Source organism: Malus sylvestris, chromosome 10, assembly GCF_916048215.2.
Source record: "Malus sylvestris chromosome 10, drMalSylv7.2, whole genome shotgun sequence".
In the NCBI taxonomy this organism is placed as follows: Eukaryota; Viridiplantae; Streptophyta; class Magnoliopsida; order Rosales; family Rosaceae; genus Malus; species Malus sylvestris.
This window is the reverse complement of record NC_062269.1, coordinates 36,157,787-36,181,633: the sequence shown is the minus strand read 5'-3', so window position 1 is coordinate 36,181,633 and position 23,847 is coordinate 36,157,787. Positions and strand designations below refer to the sequence as shown.

The 23,847-nt window shown below is 35.7% G+C and overlaps 1 protein-coding gene across 1 annotated transcript; it reads right to left on the bottom strand.

The window, feature by feature from the left end:
* Nucleotides 1–7,000: 7,000 nt before the first annotated feature.
* LOC126587690 (homeobox-leucine zipper protein HOX32-like) lies at nt 7,001–13,685 on the bottom strand. Its single transcript, XM_050252780.1, has 18 exons — nt 12,886–13,685; nt 11,031–11,190; nt 10,810–10,925; nt 10,631–10,721; nt 10,420–10,515; nt 10,220–10,333; nt 10,016–10,099; nt 9,747–9,902; nt 9,594–9,668; nt 9,400–9,506; nt 9,094–9,280; nt 8,780–8,968; nt 8,566–8,646; nt 8,341–8,475; nt 7,917–8,242; nt 7,681–7,792; nt 7,428–7,577; nt 7,001–7,334 (listed from the first exon to the last, which is right to left on the bottom strand). The coding sequence occupies exons 1-18, from the start codon at nt 13,113–13,115 to the stop codon at nt 7,188–7,190; spliced, it is 2,556 nt and encodes an 851-aa protein (XP_050108737.1). The 5' UTR covers nt 13,116–13,685; the 3' UTR covers nt 7,001–7,187.
* Nucleotides 13,686–23,847: the final 10,162 nt, after the last annotated feature.

Genomic DNA, 23,847 nt, shown 5'->3' with positions numbered 1-23,847 from the left:
TGAAAAATATTTTATGGATTGAATTCTATAAATATGTTCATTATTTCCCATAATGCACAAACTAAATACACAAATATATAAAGGTTTTTTTTAGCCAAAATAATCATTGAGATTGACATAACTTTTTATTTTAGTTCCTGATAATGAAAATCGATAAAAGTGACCCTCTGAGTTTGTCCACCATAAACCATTTCGGTGTGTTTCCGTGAAAATTTTGTCTATATCCTTATTCAGTAGAGAAGTTGGTTTGACATAATTACTCTTAAAAAGGTGGTCACGTAATTGTTTCCATGACAATTGAACGAAAATATTACTAGATTTTTCATAAAATTAGCAAAATAATTCACTGCAGACAAACTTAGGAATAATTTCTACCGACTTTCGTTGTGAAGAACCAAAGTAAAAAGTTTTTGACTAAAATAAAAACCATAAATAAATAAAATATACTAGGTGAACATATAGACATGATTTTCAAAGTTGTGAAGTATGAATCCAAAATTTTCAGACTTGTTTGTTTGGTCCAACACAAAACCCTAGTAAAGATTTGTGCAAGAGAAACAATCACGACTTATATTTCCCAAAATCCACCCTGCAAAACTCCAACCATATCCACAATATCCCATTCCTCTTCAAACAAACAAGATTAACACACATATATTGCCAAAACCTAAAACCCACCAAACCATCACAACCCTCCTTCCCTGCACTGCATCTTCCACCAAAACTCCCTCACAGTCAGACTCCCCTAAAAACCCTAATCCTCTAAAAATCCCATTTCACAAAAAACATGAAAAATCCAACCCCCACCAGTCAAACAGTCAAACTATTCACCCAGTTAACTAGTAACCACTAACTAAAACTCTCTGAGTAATGCCTCTCTCAGACCATGATACCCTATCCATCCCAAACCCTAGCTAGCTGGTAAATATATTTAAGAAACCTGCAGATCATTAGATTTGACTAAAGATCTCAACAAATTTCTTCCAGTCAGACAAGCAAGGCAAAACCCAATAAACTAACTCAAAAGCTAGCTAGGGTTAGGGTTTTCGAAAACCTAGAGATCTTTGCAGTTTAATATTTCTCTGCATTTCTTTTGCACTGCCTTTTTTCTGTTGTTGGAGAAACCAACAGTGCCATAGAAAGGATTCAAAGGGCACGCTTGTGCTGATGAAAGTTCCGAATCTACCCACCTGAAAAAGGATCATTTTCTTTTTAAATTTTAAAAAATAAAAACTAATTAAAAAATCATAAAAAATGGAAGCATGAGATTAAAGTAGTGTTGACAAAAGTGGAAAGGTTGGGTGGGTGTCTCCATGCGGTAACAGTTGCTTTAACTTACTCTGCACCAAAAGATAGAGAGATTCGTATCATAAATAAGCCACCATTAATTTAATTTACTTCATCGATTAATTTGTTAACAAATACGCAAAAAATGTAGAGCACGAGCCTCGAAATTTTCACAGTGCCTCCGCCTTTCGTTGTCACCTTTAAAACGCCTCGAATTTCAAACGCTGAAAAGGTAAAAGAGGACGTCTCAGCCTCAGGGTAGAAGAGCAGAACAGGCCCCTCCTCAAACCGTGTAACTGTTTTATGACTCATGAACAGGCATGTAATGTTCATGCATGAACATGCATGATGATGTATGTATGTGCATTTTGAAAACCATGTAATTATAGTACAATGCATGTCATGTTATTATATGTACTTTGGATGAATTAGTAAAATAAGGATGAAAATAACGTATGATAAAAAGAAACGTAGGTGGTAATCAACTTGTACAAGTAAAAAAGAAAAGGAAAACTAATGGAAAGTATTTGAAAATTTTGAGTTTTAATCAAAGGAATAAAAATGTGTTGTAAGTGAATAGTATTGAGAGTGACTTTTTAGAGTAAAACTGTCATTTTCGTAAAAAGTGAATATTATCGAGAATGTTTCGTTAAAACTCCATAAAAGAAAAAGAATATAAGAACCTATAAATCAAATTCTTTTTTAAGGAAATCGGATATTAATTATTGAGAATGAATCTCACGTTAACTTATAAATAAATTCGCTACTCTTTGTATTACTATTTAATTTTATAGTAGAAACTCAAAAAAAAAATTTCAGTAATCAACTCATGAAAGAACTAATATGTCTTAAATAAACAAAGTGATTAGCATTACATTATTAAAAATTAGAAGCACGTTAGCACTTTTCTTTCTAATTACGTAACAAGAAATGCGTAACAAAATTTACGTGAAATCCTTTTCATGCAAGTTCTTATAACATAACGCATGTAATATTTTATCTATATTAGCTTTGATTGTTAATATTTTTGGTGGGATATATGTTGGCTATTTTTGGGTGCATATTCAATTTAAAGTCGATTTTGTTGTGAGGCTGTTGGGCAGTCTTGTAATACAAAAAAAGAAGGAACGAAAAGACGTTGATGGACACGACATGAATCCCAATAAAATGAGACAAAATCAGAAGGACTAGTTTACGTTTTTATGTCATTTGTCAAATCAAATCAAAGTGTGGTAAATAATTTACCACCAAACCAAACCAAGCACGTATCTACGTTTTTATGTCATTTGTCAAATCAAATCAAAGTGTGGTCCACCAAACCAAACCAAGCACGTATTAATAATAATTAGCAGATTATTTTTAGGGTTCATGATTAGGCCACACAGTAAGAGTAGGTGGTCCATCAGCACCATAGCACAAGCATATACCATATAGCAGACAAAGGCAGAGCAGAAAAGGGCAAGGTGAGGCAGAAGGGCATGGGGTTTAGGGTTTTGGGCACGTCTTTTAAGGGGAAAATGTGGCTGGCTTCATCTCCGAAGTATTCTGGTTGTGATTGTTGGCAAGCGTGAGGTCATTAACTCAATGATCACAGTACACAAGTTTACAAAGAGTCAAGGAGAGGGATCGAGGGAGGGAGGGAGGGAGGGAAGATATCCGAATAAGATGTCTTTCATTAAGGTTACCAAATCAAGTGATTCGGGTTTTTTAAATTTCATCAAACAATTTATCTGTTTTGATTTCTTAAAAATTGTAATAATTTTAACTGTTAAATGAAATTTGAAAAATCCAGATCACTTGATCCCGTGACCTTGGTGAAAGACATATCTCCGAATCTCTTCCCTATCTCCCTGATGCCTCTCCCTTGACTCTTTGCAAACTTGTGTATTGTGGTCATTGAGCTAGTGAGATTCTTTTTGGCCCACACATCTCAAAGATTCAAACCCCCCAACAGATATAACGATCCTAGCGAGTTCATTGTTTCCAATTATGGAGGTTGTGTCAAAAAGTTTCTCTTGGACTTCAATTAGAAAAGAAGGTAAAACAAAATTGTTAAGGGTATTAATCTTACGTCGAGAAAATAAAGGACTTTACATGTTCTTATAAGTAATTTGACTTTTTTTATATTGTTAATTAGTTTTATAGTAAAACCGTAATTTTTTTTAATAATTTTAGGTTACTTAAGTGAGAAGGAGAAAACCAAAATTTATTTCTAATGCCTATGCTCAACTCCATGGGAAATTTTAGATACATTCTCTATCAAGTGATTGTGGTTCAACTTGGAATCCGAAAACACGCTCATTTTGCAAAAAACATTTCAACTTTATTTTTGATGAGATACTTCATTGAATGCTTGGTGGGATGTCAAATGTGGCCAATATCCCTTGCCAAGTGATGTCGAGTGCGTCATTCCTACTGCTACTGATATGCCGAGTTGACATTTCATTGAGCATTTGATGGATACAAGAGTCTTGTTCAAGAAATTCAATGGGTCCTTGAAGGACTTTCACATATGTTTTCCCCAGCCTCTTTTGGGTACTTGAAACTTTGCTATGCGCACTCTCATCGCAATATCAATGTGGGTGAAAATATACAACAAGCTACGTATACAAATCATTACTGTACGACTGGTTCACTGGTTGGTGTTTAACAAGCGTATGATTTTCGAAACTGATTTAGAGATTGTCTCTCATGGCATCAATCGCACGACGCATGCATGCAGCAAAAGGAGTCAGAGAAGACCGGGACCAATGACTTCACCACCATGCCACGTGGTACGGCAGCATGACATACTCCACAGCATCACAGCTAATTACACAGAATCGGTCAGGTGACGCGTACTTGCTTGGTTTTCTTGCAGCCATGAAACGTTTAATCTCGCTTGGGATAGAGTAGGCTCAAATCCACATCAAAATTCGGATTTCGCGTTGGGATAGAGTAGTGAGACCAGCTCGATACTCGAGCGATCTCACAAAGAAATATGTTTCTTTGTATTTAGGCACCATTTCGTCCCCCTCAGGTAAAACTCTAAATGCACAGGATTAGGGATGGGTAAATATTCATTGATTATGGGTAACTGCAGTTACCCGTCCATTTAAATTAAACGGTTACGGTTATGGGTAACTGTTTAGATAAATAAACAGTTATGAGTATAATTGTTTACCTGCGAAATTTAAATGGGCGGTTATGGGTAGTAACCGCGGTTATAAACGGGTAACCGTTTACCCATTTATTTTATATATGTAAAACTAACACAAACCATGTTCTCGATCCAATAATACCTAGCACCCAATAAATTAGCAAGGAATTCATCTGTCCTTCTCTCAATAACAATGGTACAGGAATGATGATTCTCATCATCAAGGAATTCGCCAAATTAATTTACATTCCTTGCGAGTAACCGTGAAATTGACAGAAATGTCTTATAAACAATTTTTGTAACCCAATAATACTTAGCAAATATTATATTTACCTTCATTGATAACAGTTAAAAATATCGTCCGTAAACTATTATTTCAATTATTAGAATGGTATAAGGACTTAAAAAATTAAAATATGAAAATGTATGATGAATGTGCTAATTGTAAAAAAAAAATAAGAAAATTATGACCATTTTTTTTTTAATTTTCGAGTTGTTAAAAAACATGTAGACGGGTGAAAAACGGATAATGGTATAAAAAAAAAAAAGATAAACGGGTTAAAAAGAATAAATGGGTAAACAGGTATTAAACGGTTACAGTTAAATGTGTATGCGGTTATGAGTATGGTTAACCGTTTATAAACGGTTATGGGTATGAGTATAACCGTTTAGGCAATTACCCAACGGGTAAACGGTTATGCGGGTATGAGCATAAACAGTTATGGGTAAATAACCGCGGTTACCCGCCCGCCATAACCGTTGTCCATCCCTACACAGGATTAAGGTTTTGTTGAACTGGTCGATATCACTTGTTAGTTGGAGAAATTTTTTATTGTGACGGGAACACGAGTAACATACCACGAGTTTTTATGTAAGTGGTGAGAAAATTTATTTTTTAAGTTATTTACTTTTTAACACACATATCCCACCATTTATATAATGACACGTGATGTACCACCTATTAAATATAAAAATTTCTCCATATAGAAACCGGCTTGGTTTGACTTTGTAGGTTAAACGGCTAAAGATATGTTATAAAGAGAAATGTAACAAAACAAAAAAAATCTGTCACTCAGTACGACCGATGGTATTCCTCTTCACTTAGAAATAAGAGGTCTTAAGTTCAAATCTCGTGAATGACGAATTCGATACCAAATTAGGCTGCCCATTATATGATTTAGTCGAACTTTTATTTTCTTTAATGTAAAAATATCGATGTGCCTAAAAAAAAAATTGTACAATACTACGGAGTATTATAACCTCACCCGTGACAGCAAAGACTCTAAACGTTCTCATTTTTAACTAAAAGAAAAAAGAAAACAATACAAAAAGTGGTCTTCGTGTACGGTTTTATTCCGTTTGAACTAATAGTAGCCAACTTTTGCATACCAGAGTTAGATGTTTGTCTGGTTTGAGCTTAACTTTCAGAGAGAGAGAGAGAGAGATTTGGTTTGCCTCTTCATACCATACCATATCATTATTAGTACTGATTTAGTGCTGAAACGTTTTTATAAAAAATGAGTATAAAAAAAAAGTAGAGTTCAAAAAGATGTTTGGTCAACACTTAAAAACAGCTTATTTTCACAGTTTTATATGAAAAAAAACTGAAAATATGAAGCAGCAAAAATGAGCTTATTCTCGTAACACAGCAAAATTAGGTTTTTTTTCAAATCACAACCATACTAAACCAGCCATTATTCTAAAGGTTTCGCAGAGATTTTAGGGTTGCAGTTTAGGCAATAGGGCAGGATCTTCATCTTCTTTCTCCCTCTTGTCTTTTGCATTCAATTGCCTTAATTCAATTATTTCGTCCACCTATATTTACAGACCACTGCAAAATGCAGAGACGCTCTGGGGTAAAAAATAACATGTCAGTGGACCAAATTGTAAAGTACACTGTTATCGACTACTGTGGAATCTTTTTACAGGGTCCCTTGGGTAAATTCAATATTTCAAACTTGCCCCCCACTTTTAGTGAACTGCTGTATTTTGTTGCAATTTTAAAAGCAACTGGGGTTTCTGATTCCATTCTCACACTTTTCATCTTCCAAGTATTTTTGACGTTTTTGGCAGTGTACATGTTCAGAAACGAGTCTCTGCTTTTATAAGGTTAAAACACTAAAATGGTCATATGATTTCAATTTGACCAATTTAGTCTTTATGTTCGTCGTGTTAATCATGATAATCCATTACATCGTGTGAATGATTAAAACAAAGGAAAGCTAATGAAAAAACTTAAAAATTTTGAGTTTTAACGATAAAGACAAAATAAAAGGTAAAGTGAATAATAATATGTTTTTTCGTTAAAGTTAACAGTACCGAAAATTTTTCGTTAAAGTTCCCTTAAAACAAAGGTGTAAATGTCAAAACGAACACACAACACGAATGCCAAGTTACCTGAACGTCAAAACGATCCTAGAACTTAAGTGCCAAGTTACCAAACCAGACAAACCACCCTGAGAGAAACTCCCGAGTATTATTGACGGAATAGAACGGCTCTCACACCGCGTGAAACCAAAATACAAAGGGTCGCATGCTTTTGCGAGAGAGTTCAGCATTCACAAATCATCGTGATATGTTAAAGCAGACTGCATAGTCATATCCATTGATCCAAAATATAAACACACTCTGAAAAGTCTCCATGAAATATCCTGCTATTGACTACTTTGACTTCAAAAGTTCTAAGAGTACTCATATAAAAAGGAACTACATAACTTAATCGAAACTTAAAAGTGTTTGTGAGATCTATCATCCATCACAATCACATAAAGGACCAGTTCATGAACATCAATGCAAGGCAGTGATTGGAATCGTCGTCGTTAACAACTTTCCATGCAACAGCTTGCTCGTAAGACACCGGTCTCCCCATGCTGGAGGCACATATTCCGGCTGGCAGATATGCAAAGCCCTAAAAATTCGGAAAAAGCGCGTGTTGGAAAGCTGTTTGAACAAAGAATTCAAAATAGGAAAGCAATGAGAGCACGGTTTGGGGAATTATTACCTGTTGCATGATTTTGGAGAACTCCGAGCAGAGAAATTTTCGTCCAGCTTCGTCTAGAATCTTGTCGAGCATGATGTCTTGGAGGGCAACAAGAGTGGTTTCGAGCATGTCAAGGCCAGCCTGGTTTGCAAAGGTGAACACTGGCGACGTCTGCAGTTGAATGTCCAAGAAACATGTTGAAAAGGGAAAGAAGCATGTACTTACTCAGCCTACAATTTAAGAGTTAAAAATAACTTAAAAGATAAGTAACTACATTTGTTTTAACAGAGCAGCACATGATGGCATCCGAATGGCGCCAAAGTTGCTTCAAAATAGCATCACTAGATGAGATATCGACTCGAAAGAGCTCTCCCCCAGTGTGAATCCTGAAATGCCATATGTGTTCAGCGATATTCAACTAAACAGTACCACACACTTCTAACACAGTAATATGCAAATAAACACTCAAGTAAAGAGTTTGAGCTGGGAAGGGACAATAGCCATAGCTACCTGAAGCTTCTGAAAATCCATCGTGCCAAAGTATGAGCCTCGGGACATCCAGGAAGGGGTTTTGGTCCTATTTGGGAGCTGAGCGGGGATGGGGCAATAGCCATAGCTACCCTCTGAACAGAGCTTACAACACTACGCACGTACTGGCGAGCCATTGCAGCCACATTGTCTCGCAAGTGGTTCTCAAAGGTAAATTGGAAGGCTATGGTTAGCACTGACCTACGGTTGTAACTATTCCCATCAGCGTCATTAATGGCACGAGCACCACTGGTTCCTACTTCAAGCGTAGAGGCCAAATCTAAAGTGCGAGTTGCAGTAGGTCCATCCTGCCATCATTAGGAATAAGTAGAAGAAATCAGATTCATCACAACAGATGCATACAAGAAACACGGTGATGCAAGTAAGATTAGAGACATCACTTAACTGCCTTGGGATCCAAAGGTATGACATGAAAACCGGAGGGCAACAGAGGAGCATCATCAGCAAATGATTCATCAATAGGTGCAAAGACAAGCTGAGCGCAGGCACCAACTGCATTCTCATCAACTCCACTGCACAACTGCAACAATATATTATAGGAACACTGTTAATTAACAACAGCAGCGAACACTAAATGAATCCATTCGATATGCAAAATCAGTTCACTAACCTGTAATAAGTACATATCCCGTGTCAAAGCAACATCTTCAGGAGAGAAAGCAGGACCCTCTAGCCGAACTACCTCTAAAAACTGTAAGAGTAAATGACACCAATTAGTACACAGTTAACTTTAAACACGGGGAATACGCAGTAATAGAATTGAGTTTAACACACGGAAAGTGCAGTAACTGAAATGAGTTTACATAGGATGATCAGGTCAATACCTCCTCATGCTCCACAGTTTGTGCAAGCGGTAAAATATTCTGGGTGCTCGGAAAGCCACCACCTCTTGCAAGAGGAACTGCATATGGACTAGCTTTAAGACATGCAGCAGAGTATGCATCAACCCCATAGTCAGCCCACTCAGCCCGGTGCTCCCTCAGGAAACGAACAAGCAAAGCAGGGGGAACACTCTGATTAACCAAATCATAGTTATCAGTCAACAATAGAAACCAGATAACTCAAGAAGGACAAGGATAAATATACAAAACTGAAGGAAGACCTGAGCCGCAATTGAGTTTAGTCACTAGGGAATTACCTGCAGCAGCATTGATGCCTTGGCACACAGCACCCCTCCTCCAAAAGGTGGGAAAATTGAAGTGTTATACTGGGAACCAAGCACTTTCGGAGATGAGTTAATAGCAATGGTAACATCTTCCACACCATCACTACCCATAAGTGTCCAACCGTCATCCGCAAACCCATTAACAGCATCGTTAAACCCACTGAAACCCAATTCCAAATATTCTCAGTGAATGAAGAAATATAACTCCAACTGCAAGTTTACATATGCACTTCAAATTGCAACCACACTGTTTGGACTGAAAAATTGTGGAGGGCATACCTACACAGCCTCTGACAAAATGTCCTCAGAACAGCAGGTTGGCGACCTCCACCATGCTGAATTTCTCCACTAGACTCTTGAGCTATCTGTCTTATGTGTCGCAGGGCCTACAAAACAAATTTACAAAGATAAACCGAGAATGAAAGGGAAGAATAAATTACAGCGTAAAATGAAATTTGCACAAAAGTTCTTACAGAAATGGTCGTTTTCTGAGCAAGGATTTTGGAGGATTCATAAAGTGACCTGAGAACTTCAGGAACGCTCCAAGCCTAAGACATAAAAGGCACTTAATAAGGCAAACGAATAACTAAAGAGTTCAGGAAGAAATAGTAATGATATATTCTCACGTCTAAATCAACATGATCCACAATGTTGATAATGGAACCACCACCCTCACAAGGTCGGATAAGATAGCCACTAGGTAGCATTTCAGCTCTGACAAAACTTGCAGATGTTGGCCCTGGTGGGCCACCAGTAGAGGAAGTCAATGACCTCTCGCATACCTGTAAATATAATTTTGAGAAAGTAAGACACAAACACAAGTACATGATTGTTGAACTATGATGGTTTTGAATTCTGGTAACTAGGGCAAGAAAAGAACCACTTATCAAATTACCACAAGACTGCCGTCTTCCAAACTTGTAGTATATCTTAGTGTCCAAAAGTCACGTGCCGCAGCCAATGTTGTGGGTGCATAAGTCTGGTTGCAAAGAAAATTTACAGATTAAGAATACAAAACAACATACAATTATCACAAAAAAAAAAAAACTTGATGCCTGGATGCACAATGACACAGCACCAATTGATTAAAACAGCGTACCTGCATGTATACGAGCTCAATTGTTCCACCATTCCCCGCAGGGATTAGACTTAATACCTCAAGGCATCGGCAATCGCGAAACCAAGATTTACGATCTTTGAGTATTTCGGCGACCTATAATGTAAGTAAACAAACATTTTAGACTGCGAAGAATAAATGCACAAACACAAATTTCTCAAAGGCCATGCAAAAATTCATACCTTTGTGGGCTCTAGGCTCACAAGACCGCAAGCTCGTGCTGCTACTCCACTGCAGTTGCGGGAGACAGCAACGATGCCAATAGAATCCGGACCAGGCTACAAAATATTGCTGGGAAAGTTACAATTCAAATTGGTCTAGCAGATATAAAGTAATAGAGATTGTAAAATATGAACACTTGCATGCTCATTGCTTTAAAAGAAAGGAAGCTACCTTCATCCCAATCATCTGGACCCAGTCGACAGCAGTTCCAGTAGCCTTAGAAAGGAACTCTGCCAAGGTCTCTTCTGCTATTGCAAGAAGACTGAAACGAATAATATACCATAAGCTAGTTTACTTAATCATAAACTAATTAGCTTCAATTAATTGTTCCACGGACATTAACAACTTACCCAGCTGGGTTGTTAGCATCCCTTTGGGGGTGCTGGGGAGTTGGGTTTTGCTGTTGTTGGTGCTGACCACTCATGACCACAGACTCGCAGCTATTGTCTGTGGTCGTTCCTGATGCCTACATGTTATTATCAAACGAATTTAGAATAAGCACTATACCGTTGAAAACATGCAACATTTCGTAGAACAGAAGAGGCATTGTATTAAAGGTGGAAGGAATTACGGTATGCAGTTGCTGCTTCATAAATCCATTCTCATAAACCAAATGAGAAACTTGCTTCTGTAAGCGGTCATTTTCTTCCATTAACAGCTTGTTCATCGCAGTCAGCTTTCTGTTCACCGTCTGGAGTCGAGAAGATTCCTTCCGCTGCTTCTCCCGGCATCTATACAAACAAGAAAAACATGCAAAAACACCAGTTTTAGAGAATAATCTACCAGTTGATAGCATAAAATCTCATTCGGAAACAACTCAATAGTCATTTCTGAACGCTGGAAAATACCGATTTATATACAAACAAGAAAAACATGCAAAAACACCAGTTTTAGAGAATAATCTACCAGTTGATAGCATAAAATCTCATTCGGAAACAACTCAATAGTCATTTCTGAACGCTGGAAAATACCGATTTATATCTTCTCACTTGCACAATAAGAAAAATGATACGTTTGGTATGCATAATTAATTCATTGGAAATAATTTAGCAAGAACAGACATTTAACTTTAGTTTATGGAGAGATATTTCAGTGTTCCGGGCGGTGTTCCCAACACATTGAAAATTCCAAACTCGAGAAATGGCATTAATTAAACAAAAAGGTGTCACTTGGCTCAAAAGAATCATGGGAAAAGAAAGAACAAATTACAAGAACCCAAAAATAAAATTAACAAATAATAAAAGAAAGTGGATTGAGATGTCATTATCCTTCGTTAAAAGTCCAAAGGACGCAAAAGCAGGTTTAAAATTTTACAGTCACTTTTCTGCAAAAGATAAAATATGAAAACCCAAGTGAAAGTTTCACCTTTTACCAATTGTTGTCGTTTTCTTCCATTCCATCGCAAATTAAAGGAAGCACACAACTCCATGTCAACAAGATCATCATTTATCCAAAAAATAAACATAAACAAGAGAGAGAAAATACCAAATACCAAATTCCATGTGAAGTGGGAGGTGAAGAAGTATTTAAAAGAAATTAGAGATTCAGGTGTATACTGATAGATTTTAAAAGAATTCAGAGATTCTGGTGTATTCAATTAAGATTTTTAATGAATATGTCGACCTGGTGGTATTCAAACTTGATTTTTAAAAGAATCTGTCAAAATCTGGTAGTATTCAATCCCGAGTTTTTAAATATTTTCAATGTGGTTGTAGAGTGAAAAATATAAACACCAAAAGCCCTCACAGATCATGCCTATGAGCAGACTTGGATAAATTCTTCTTCTAAACAGACAAGTAGATTTGGATATGAAGAACTCTTCCTTCTGGATGGCCAAATCTTTATCTCGTTTCTCTTCAAGGAAGACAACCGGTAAACAACAATTTTCTTGTCTTCCCCTCATGCCCAATTTTGTTTATTATTTGTTATAGATAACCCTAATACCACCCATATATATGGTTCAATTTCCTTGCCTGAACTTGGTATGCCATAATCACCCATATGCATGTTTTACTTTTTGAATTAATATCCATAACAAATACAAATAAATTAAAAGAAAGAAGCTTCAGATTTGCAGACCAGAGGAAGAATAAAAAAAATATATATATATACACACACACGAACGAAAATGGAAGGGAAGCAAAGGCAAACTTTTTTTCTCTTTAAAGATAAAAGAACTCTGCTTGTTCCAAAGGACAGAAAACAGTTAAAGATGCATTTCTGAAATATAAAAACAAAACACATTTTCTCTTCAAATCTATATATACCTTTACAAGGACAATGTAAATTAATAAAAGTCCATCACTTTACAGAAATTATGAAAAAAAAATGGAAGAAGATAGAAAAGAGAGCGAGCTAGAGAATCGAAATTACTATTTTTCCAACTTTTTAAAAAATTTAAATGGTTTGAATTCTGTTGTTTTTACCTGCGGTTCTGGAACCAGACTTTGATCTGTTTAGGCTCAATGTTGGAGAGAATGGGGCACTCTCTGATGAGCTGCTGCCTTCTCAGGGAGCTGGGCTTTGGGCACTCTGAGTAGACTCTCTCCAACGCCTCCACCTGCTCCGGCGTGTACCGAACGTACTTGCTCGAATCCATCTGCTGCCTCCCGCCGCTGCTGCTTCCCGGCGAGTCTCGGTGCATTACCAGCGCCATTGTACGGACGCAACAAAACAAACCCAAAAGCTAAAGATTATTTTTGAAGAAAAGTGGAGAAAACCAATAGATCGAAAAGGAGGAAATCTCCAGAAACAAGTGACCACAGAGGAAACCCAGAAAAGATGTGGGCTTTGAGCTCACTGTTTTGGAAGAGGGGGTAATAAAAATGGTGGGAAACGTTTGGTTTGGTGGCTTAGAAAGATGGTTGGGTTAAGGTTAGGTGTTGTTCGTCGTCGTCTTCTTCTTTGGTTGCGGTGGTGTTAGTGCAGCTTGGCAGGCTCTCTCCGACAAGAGAGCCTCCTCTCTCCTTCATCAGATGCCTATCTCTCCTCCCTCTATCTCTCTCCTCTCTCACTCTCTCTCTCTCTCTCTCTCTAGAACTCTGGTTTTTTCTCTCTCAAGAACTCCAAAACTGAATGAACCCAAGTTGGAAAAAGCTCCTAGCTTGCTCAACAGTGGTTAAAGTGTGGCCCTGTTTGCGGTTTGGGGCTCCAATCTCGAGAGTTTTCTTTTTAAGAGAGAGATGGAGATAGAGAGAGAGTATGTATGTTTTGTGTTTTTTAAGAAATTAAGAAAATGGAAAAAGAATAACCCACAGAAATAGCAGAAAGGGATAGATAGGGGGGAAGAGAGAGAATGTGTGTTTCTTTGTTTGTGGGTTTGTAATGTTGTGATAGAGAAAGCAAAGCAAGCAAAAGCCACAACAAAACAAACACACAACGCCAAATCGAACGGCAGCTCGAAACTGTGAAGGGCTCTGTCTGTCCCTTTTTTATCTCTCTTGTCTTTTAAATTTTATTTTTCATGAATTTATTTTGTATTTATTTCTTTTATTTTAATTTTTTGATCAAACAACTAAATAAAAGAGATGAGAATGCAACACGAAGATTTCTCGAGAGGTTACTCATCCTAATATTATTCTCGTCTAAAATCGCTTAATTTCGGAGTTTTTCTCATTGAATTTGGTGTGAGTGAGTTGGTATGCAATCTTTCCTGTTTTTTTTTTTCTCTTATTCTCTGTAACTGTGTGTGATGTGAACAATTTCGAAAACGAAAGAAAAAAAAAGGGAAAAGAATAACTCAATGAGGAAAGCTGACTGCTGATATGAAATGATACGAGCCTGCAGGCTGTGAGAGGGAGGGGAGAGACCCAAAAGCAACCACTGATGAGAGAGAGAGAGATGACGTTATTCAGATATAGTAATTTGATTAATGTTGTGATTTGATTAGAAATCTCTAATCTTAAAACATGTTCGTCTCAGAATCTACTTAATCAACGGTACAAGGTAACAAGGGTTTTGTATTTTTGGACAATTAAGGTAACAAGGGTTTATTTGGGTTGTTTCTACAAGCACTGCACCGAAAGTGTTGCTTAACAACTAAAGCATTTCTTACAGTGTTCAATAGCGTAACAAGAACTTTCAACGAATTTCTAATAAAAGCACTTCTGATTATACGTGTAGCGCTTTTGAAAAAATACTCATGAGTATGAGTTCTTTCTAGGAACTGCTTAAATCTTAAATAATAAGCCTTAATAATATTGGAACAAATGGCAAATTAAATAGGACATGTTTTTGCATGGCCACGAAAGAGTGACGTTATGTATGTGCATGGGATGCATGCATGTATGTATGAATGGATGTTTTTTTGTATGTAACATATGGATGCATGCATGAGTGAGAGAACCGTGGGCAGTGGCATTTGCATGGGAAGCGTGAAGGGAGAGAAAATATGGACAAAAGAAGAGTAACGCTTGACAATTGGCATTACTTGGGTTGGGTATATGGGTTCATTGTTACTTGGGCGGGTTTAACCCGGATCTTGGAAAGTTTTTTATTTTTATTTTTTTTGTTAATAGGCCCAAATTCTAGGGGTTTGGAAGTTTTTTTTTTGTTTTCCTTTTTATTTAGAAGTACAAAGAAAATACGAAAGAAATAAGGAAAAATTGACCACTCATAGGCAATTGTGGGATGTAATAGCCCATCTTCCAATGGGTGGGTTGGATGAACCTTCAAATTTAAATAGTTTGATCATAAGCAAATGCAAAGTTTTATTTTGTGTAATTGAGGCCTAATGAATGTTGTGTCAACAATATTCTATATCCGAGAGAAACTTATATGCAACAAATGTGTGTGTTGTATAAGGAAATACACGTGATAAATGCGTAAACACTAATGCATACATGACATGATATCACATATGTAACATGTTAAGGATGCAAAGAAAAATGGAATCACAAATAAAAAATAAGTCAATTTTGAAGAAATGGAAAGATTCAAAGTGATTTGACAATATATCAAGGGAGATTCTTGGTTATGCATAAGTGTCGAGGAGTTCCTATACAAAAACAGTTTGTTGTCGATTCACATACTGACACACCCCGTCCCGAAGGAGGGCATGCTGGCCGTCACGTGAGAGTGACGTAACCATTTACACAGTTCAGAAGCTTTAAAAATACAATTACTAAGATGAAACACCCGAGGATGAGTCCTACTTTAGTAAAATCATCCAAAAATCAACCTAATTAAGTCACACATACACACAACCCTACTTGACGACCAAGGGTAATTTCGTAACTTCATGTCCTCGGAAATGAAATTCTGGAACGAGCTGTGACAATCTCCCCTCCTTATAGAATTTCGTCCTCGAAATTCATACAAACAATCAAGCCACTTAATACGCATAAAACAACCTCGGATACATTTCTCTCATTCGATATTCTGTTTCCCAGGTAGCTTCTTTCACTGAGTGGTTCCTCCACAATACTTTTACCAAGCTCACTGTCTTATTCCTTAGAACCTTGTCTTTCCAATCCAAGATAGTGACTGGTTCCTCATCATACGTCAAATCCAGATTAATCTCCAAAGGTTGAGGAGGAATCACATGCGAAGGATCTGAAACATAATGTCGAAGCATCAAGACATGAAACACATTATGAACCTTAGATAACTCCAGAGGCAATTCCAATCTGTAAGCAACTTCACCAATCCTCTCAGTGATCTCATAAGGTCCTATAATCCTCAAATATTACGTATTACAACGTATCAAAGTTACTGACACACCCCGTCCCGAAGGAGGGCATGCTGGCCATCACGTGAGAGTGACGTAACCATTTACACAGTTCGGAAGCTTTAAAAATACAATTACTAAGATGAAACACCCGAGGATGAGTCCTACTTTAGTAAAATCATCCAATAATCAACTTAATTAAGTCACACATACACACAACCCCACTTGACGACCAAGGGTAATTTCGTAACTTCATGTCCTCGGAAATGAAATTCCGGAACGGGCTGTGACACATACCTTTCTATTTATAACTGGAATATTTATATTATAATTCACTATGTAAAGACCATTTCTGCAAAAATCAATAAAATATTTAACAGTTGTCATCAAAATGTATAAAAACGTACGGTCATCAGGATCGATAAAATTATAAAAATATTACAAATTGTCTATTCATTTGCTAAGTTGATTGACTAGACGACCATAATCCTTAATCATTTTTTACATAAATAATCTTTATAATAATTTTTAATATATATATATATATATATATATATAAATAGTTCCAATTATAATTAAAAAAAAACTCATGAATCGTCCATTATATTTTATATTTTTGTGTAGGAATTGTACAATTTTTGTGGAGCCAAGTACCACCTTTAATGTGGGTAAGTTGTGATGCGAGCCAAAAATCTGGATAACTTGTAAAGTAAACAAGTTTTGGACATTTGTAGTAGGCCGTATTTGTCGAATGAGCGAGACATGCATGTCAAACGAAGGGGAGAAACTCATGGGATGGGAGTAATCAGGGTAAATGTGTAGGTGCACAAGATAATTCTACTTAAAGAATTTCATGATATCATTATATCTAGAATTAAGTACTTAAAATTCCTCTAAGTTTTTTGTGTGATTCTAAATGTGTCTCAACATTTTCAAACATTCTAAAAGAGCATCCAGTGTATACAAAATATATATCACTTATGTTAGGTTCCAAATTAAGAGAATTATTAAGTACCTACGTGACAATCTAGATCAGATTTTTTTAAATAACGTGGACAAATCTCATGAAGCAACATTTAATGACATAACATTCATGGTCAAACTAGTCTCAATCTTCTGAAATTCCTCTTTCTCTCTCGCCGAAATCTCAAATTTTGCAGGTGAACTAAAACTCCTCGTTCTTATCCTCCTTTGCAGAAAAATTAAATTCAAAATACAAAGATATCACTGAATCAAACACGGACACAACTGGTACTATGTGCGAATTCGAACGTTTCGCAAACAACCTCGAGACTGAAACCTAACTTAATTAATTATCCATGCTCATGGCTGTATATAAGACTATAATTGCCAATCGGGCATGAGAAAAATAGTACTAGGGTTTTGAGTCTCATCACGTGAGGGTCGCATAAAGTACTCAATATATATTGAACTTCTCTATTAGTTGAAGATTGAATATGAGTTGGATGCTCATATTCCAATAATTATGATCTATCTTAAAGCAATTTAAACTTTCAAAACTACATCCCTATCACTGTAGAGGAAAAGAAACCACTCGTACTCCACGTTCTGCAGGTAACTGTAAAACTACCAGCCACCCTCATCTTACATAATTGAAAAATTAGTGCGTGGTTTTTCATTCCATGCCATGGATACAAGTGAATCACAACAAAATCTAAAAGGATGGTGAAGACGAGGCAGGGTCTTGCATGGGTCTTCTGTCACCATTTTCAGAGGTATATTACTCTCTTTCTTTTCTCCCTCTCACACTTACACTTTCTGATATATTTTCCTCCTATTAAAATTGGTGCCTTTTTCACCTTTCATTGAATACTTTATGATGAAGTTTCATCGGTCATTTCTTAATTGCTTCAATTAAATTGGTATTAGTTATTTTGTGCTCGTGGGGTTTGTGCTAAGGGAGGCTAGCCGAGGCGAAGCAGGTTAGGTTGTATCGTGCGACTGTGAGGGGATGGAGAGGTTGGCCATGAGACAAGGGTTGTATAGTGTGAAAAAAGGCACGAGATAGAGAAAGAGAGTCAATGACTGCTTAGGAGAAATTAATCTATAAAAGAGTTAATGACTGGAACATTTGAAAGGACCTTGAATATCTATACTTTTGGCTTAGCATCCTATTTTGTTCCAACTTCTTTCTCACCAAATGAGTAGCAAATTTGATTGTATTAACTCTTACTTTGACATTTTTTATTTGTCATTGCTGATAATTTATATAACATGGTTTATCTTCCTAACATTGTCTCAAGGTCCTTTGTTTGAAGGTGTTCAAAGAAATGTGAAGTCTTCAAAGTAACAATGTCCTTGTTTGTTGGAGGTCTCTGGATAGTTTGGTATTTCTTTGTATATTTCATCGTTTTTTTTGTTAGCTTTAGTTTAGTGTACAACTGTAATATTTGAATCTATGATTTTTTTTATTGTTATATTGTAGTAAATGTGTAATTTTGTTTATAAATATTATATAATACATTTATTAAGCAATATTTTATTATTTTTGGAATTTTTGGAATTTTTTTTTATAACGGGCATTAGCCGTGACCAATTTGTAATCCACAACGGTTATAGTGCACGTGGTGTTAGATCTTAATCTACAACGGGCACAATCCGTTGTTATATTACAATTGACAACGGACATGACCCATGGTAGAATCTATGACTTTCTATCACATCCATATTACTAACGGGCACAATGTCTGTGGTGGATTGCAATCTACCACGGACATCGACAGTGATAAATGAGCTTTTTCTACTAGTGCTAAAACACACTTTTGTGATTAAGGTCGACCAACATTAAATTTAAGTAGAATGCTAACATTCTACCAACTATGACCTATTTGAAACAATTTAAATTTAAAAAAGCAAGAAGCTAAACCCTAAGTTTCACTTTTGTGGTTAAGAGGTCGACCAGCACCAACCATGGCACACCCTTTTGGCGACAATTGAGAGTGTCTCCCACATCTATCTCTTCACTCACAAGAATCCAATAGAGTGAGAGAGAGAAAAAAAGAGAGAGATGATGGATAAGAAAAGTAATTGACTTTCATATTTCACAAGGTTGACATTTTACATAAAGGGTCCATATATTGAAAGCATCCAAAGCTTGCAAACACTACATACCCCTTCAAATTAAGTCTCTCTCTCTCTCTCTCTCTCTCTCTCTCTCTCTCTCTCTCTCTCTCTCTCTCTCTCTCTCTCTCTCTCTCTCTGATATAAACCTATACATACATGTATCATATGTATAGGTTTAATGGGTTTATGATGAGGTTGAAAGAGGAGTTAATACCAACGAGGATTGGTTGAGTTAGTAAGGATCGTTATCTTTGCTAAACCAATGCATAGGCTAGTCCAGTTACCAGCAATCCCTCTTAATGAGTGATCTGTAAAAACCAAAAACATGGTTAATAGACATCCTCTGTAAGTCACCCACCCTCCCCTTAAACTTTTTGTTACCGAAAAAAGAGAGTTAATGACTAGCTACACAGACTCAGTTGGTGTCCTCTTGTCTCCTTGGTTACCTATATATATTATGATCATGATGAAGCCCCTTGCTTCTCCCTTTTTTTTTCTTTTAACTAGCTTTCCCTTCTTTTTTTTTTTTCTTTTGGGAAGAGACGGAAGAGAAGGAAGAGGAGCCTACAATATATAATGAATAAGGTTTTAGGGTTTGGAACACACAGAAACCCCACCGAGACATGTTGCGTGATTTTGCAAATTCAACATTAAAGGTACGTGGAGGTCCCTATCCATAAGCCCCATCTGTATCCAAAGGGACCCAAAAGTTTCATTTGTTTTCTCCTTTTTCTCCTTTGGTGGTGGAGTGGAGAGGATGACCCCATTTTTTGTCATGCACCAAAAGAGTATGATAGACTCTCAAACAAAATCGACCCCTTTGCTTCAATTTTACATCTCTCTCTCTCTTTCTCTCTCTCTCTCTCTCTCTCTCTGGTCCATATGCATGGAGTTAAAGAGGTGTAAAGGTTGACATGGATCGATAGAGAGGAGGAACCCAACTTGATAGGATATGCTCATGTGATGGGGGAAAAGTTTATTATGTTTAATTTGCTACTAATTATGGCACAATATCGTGTGTGTGTATATATTTATATATACTTGAAATGATTAGGAGTGGGATTAAAGTATGTGAATATGTTTTTGTCAAAACCTTAGAGAAGGAGAGATAACAAATTAAAAGGGTTTCATGAGATGAGACACAGAGAGAGAGTGAGAGAGACTATATTAGTGGCATTTGTGATCATCAGCTGTATACCAACATGACAAAAATGATCACCATGCACTCTTTAAATCATGGCACTACATATGTGGGTTTTGGATATTTTCAGAAGCTTCTTTTGGTTGATTAGCTTTGGGTGGTGTATGTGTATATATATGATCTATGATTCTATGGCACCACTTTTTTATACAATTTTTAATACAGGTTTTTGTGAGGCTCACTTCGTAATGTATTTCATCAATTTAAATCATATATCTTTTAAGTTTTCCCTCAAAGATTAAGTATACCAAAATTCACCTAGTCTGAAATTCTATGAACGGTGGATTAAGGGTCTAGGATTTCATTGTAGAACCGTTTTCGTCCATTTTCTTTACTATAAATGAATGTCTGAATGGTTTTGGATGTCTCATTTGCAAGATGATCTATGAATGATGTTCTAAAAGATAAACAGTTCGGATTATTAAAATAAATTACGGAGTAGATCCCACAAAAACGTGTGCAAAAAATAAAATTACATAAAAAAAGTAGTGTTACATATTCGCATTCATATACATATAAACCTTTTCTCAAGTTTAATTAGTGCTTATTTTGATTACATGCTGCTATATTGAGAGGACGTAACCATGACCTCACGTGCAGATAAAATACGTAACCAATTGAATTACAAACTACATGCAAACTTAATTATCCTTCACGGGAGGTTGATTTGCCGTCGCAATAAACATATATGTAGAAAGCATTTTTCATTTCTTATCATGATGCGTGGAAACTTACGAGGGCCAAAGAAAAAAAATGTACAATCTTACTTAGAGGGTACAATCTTATTATTTATAAAAACAAATTGATGTGTGGCTAATTAGAAGGCACAAATTGATCCAATAGGATTCTCTTTGTGAGGATTCCGATAATTTGTAAATCATGTCCATTTATCGTACATTGTACGGTCAATTTTCATCAGATATTATTTGTATTCAATTTTAATTGGATCCTCACAAAGAGGATCTAGAATCCAAATGGTTAACCTGTCCAAGGATCCAACCATACATATTGGCAATTGCAAAGCATAGCTAGATTGGACGTATTAGCTGCACTGAATTGAAGTGATGTATGGTAACCAATTAAGCCATAATTAGTAAATATTAAGAGACTTTAATTAATAACCTTTTCAATGGACAATTAAGCTGCTTGATGTCCTTTATTTTGGCACCCATGATTTTACTTTCTACCAAACATTACAACGAAACTTGTCATGCGTTTCCCAAGGAAATGATTCATGGATTGTTCTGGTGTGGTTTATGTATGATAACAAAGTTATAAGCTGATTGTTTGAATAGAATTAACATCTTAGATTATTTTATAGATAACTTTAATGAAAAGTTCCCGGTAATTCTCACTTTAACGAAAAATCACATTTTTACACTAAAAAGTCATCATGATACTATTCACTTTACCTTTATTTTGTCTTTTTCTTTAAAACTCAAAGTTTTCAAGCCATTTTCATTAGTTTTTCTTATTTTATATTCATCGTTGTTTTAAAAATCTCCGTTTAGCGTCTAGACTGACCATCGCCCTAATTAATTCATAAATGTTTGAAAATTAAGAAAAAACGTATATATTTGCGTAGGCGCCTGCTTAGCTCACCCAGACCTGTCTAGACACCCCTTTAGATTGCGACTCTAACTTAGACAGAAAATACATATTCATTTTACATTTTATTTTATCAATAAATTGTAAGAGACTTGTTGAATACTTGGATGAACACTCATTATATGTTGTTCCCCATGATTTCAATATGTTCTTATACTTTATAATATATACATTTGTATCATAATACAGTTAAATATAAGTAGACATTTATGTATATGAAGCCTTTAAAAGAAGGGATCATCATTTTTTTTAATGTAAAAATAGGGATTAGTTGTGGGGTCTGCACTACATTGAACTTTAACAATCCGAACAGTCTATTTTTCAAGTTGCACCGCATAAATCATCATTGCAAAATAATAGCAAAATAGAAAATATTTGATAGATCTAATTGAGTTCAAGAATTGACGAACACTTTGTTCTTTAAGAAAATTGAAATTTCATTGTCATAATTAAATAGGCAAATGGTTTCGAATTGAATTGAATTTTTGTAATGATGATATATTAATCGAGACTTACAAAATAGACAATTCAGATCGTTAAAGTTTAATGTGGAGTAGCTCCCACAATTAATCCTCAATTTAAAAAAAAAAAGAAAAAAGAAAAAGAAAAAAGGGATCCCTTCCTATAAAGGTCTGTTTATGTATATGTAATATAATAATTTTAATTAAATTTAAAAAACCTCATAGGCCCCCGTCTAGGTTCCACCTAGACACGTAGGCTCTAAGTTCTTGTTTGCCACCTGACTAGCGCATTTTATAACTTTCTTATACTAAATAAATCTATATATTATTATGTGAGCATAAAAATAATAAGATCAGTTGTACACGCATGTGTATACTAATTCTAACCATTCATACTTGTAAGATCCACAAAACAAAAATGATCAAAATTAACTCACGCACTCATGCACGACTAGTTACACGGCTCTACTAACAACACATATACGACTACAAGTCCATTTCCACATTTGCTAGTTGTCCATTCCCAACAACCCTAGAATTCATACAAGAGTTGAAAATATTCATGCAGTTTAGTCCAGAAAAAGACAAATTCCGACGACGTTAGGACTTTTAGACAAGAATCGAAATGATTTCATGGAAGAAAAAATTGGGAATAATATCAGATAATGTAAATAAAAGTAGAATAAAAAAGGAGGAGGAAATAGTGATACGTTGAATGTAGAGAAGAGAAGCCAAAATCTTAATTTGATGCATCAACACATAATTCACAGGAATTAATCATGTTGTTTGAATGTCCCTTTATTCTTTGACATGATGCTCAACAGTTAAACCAACTTTTTTTTATATCTTCTTATTTTCTCCTCTCTCTTTTTTCTTCTAATTTTCCCCAAGCGTTAGCATAATTGCTTATTTGGGTATTTGACAATGGAAATCGATAGAATTTTTCCTTGATTGTGTCCACTGTAAACCATTTTAATTATTCTGTGAAAAATCTTTCAATATCCCAATTAAATTGTCATGTAAACAGCCTCATAACTTCCTTTTAAAGGAAATTTTTATCAAATCAACTCTTCCACTTAATGTGATATTGCCAGCTTTTCATGGAAGAATCAAAATAATTAGGATTGGCAAGTCAAGACAACTTCTAACATTTTTTTTTATCAGGACCAAAGTGAAGAGTTATGTCAATCTCAAAGACCATTGTTGCTAAAAAGTCTACAAAATCTTAAAAGTATTTTGAATTCGTATAATTTTTATTTTTATTACTATTATTATTATTATTAGGGTAAATTACATAGTAGCCCCTCAAGTTTGAGGTCTATTACAATCGCATACAACAACTTCAAAACATTTCACTTTCATACCT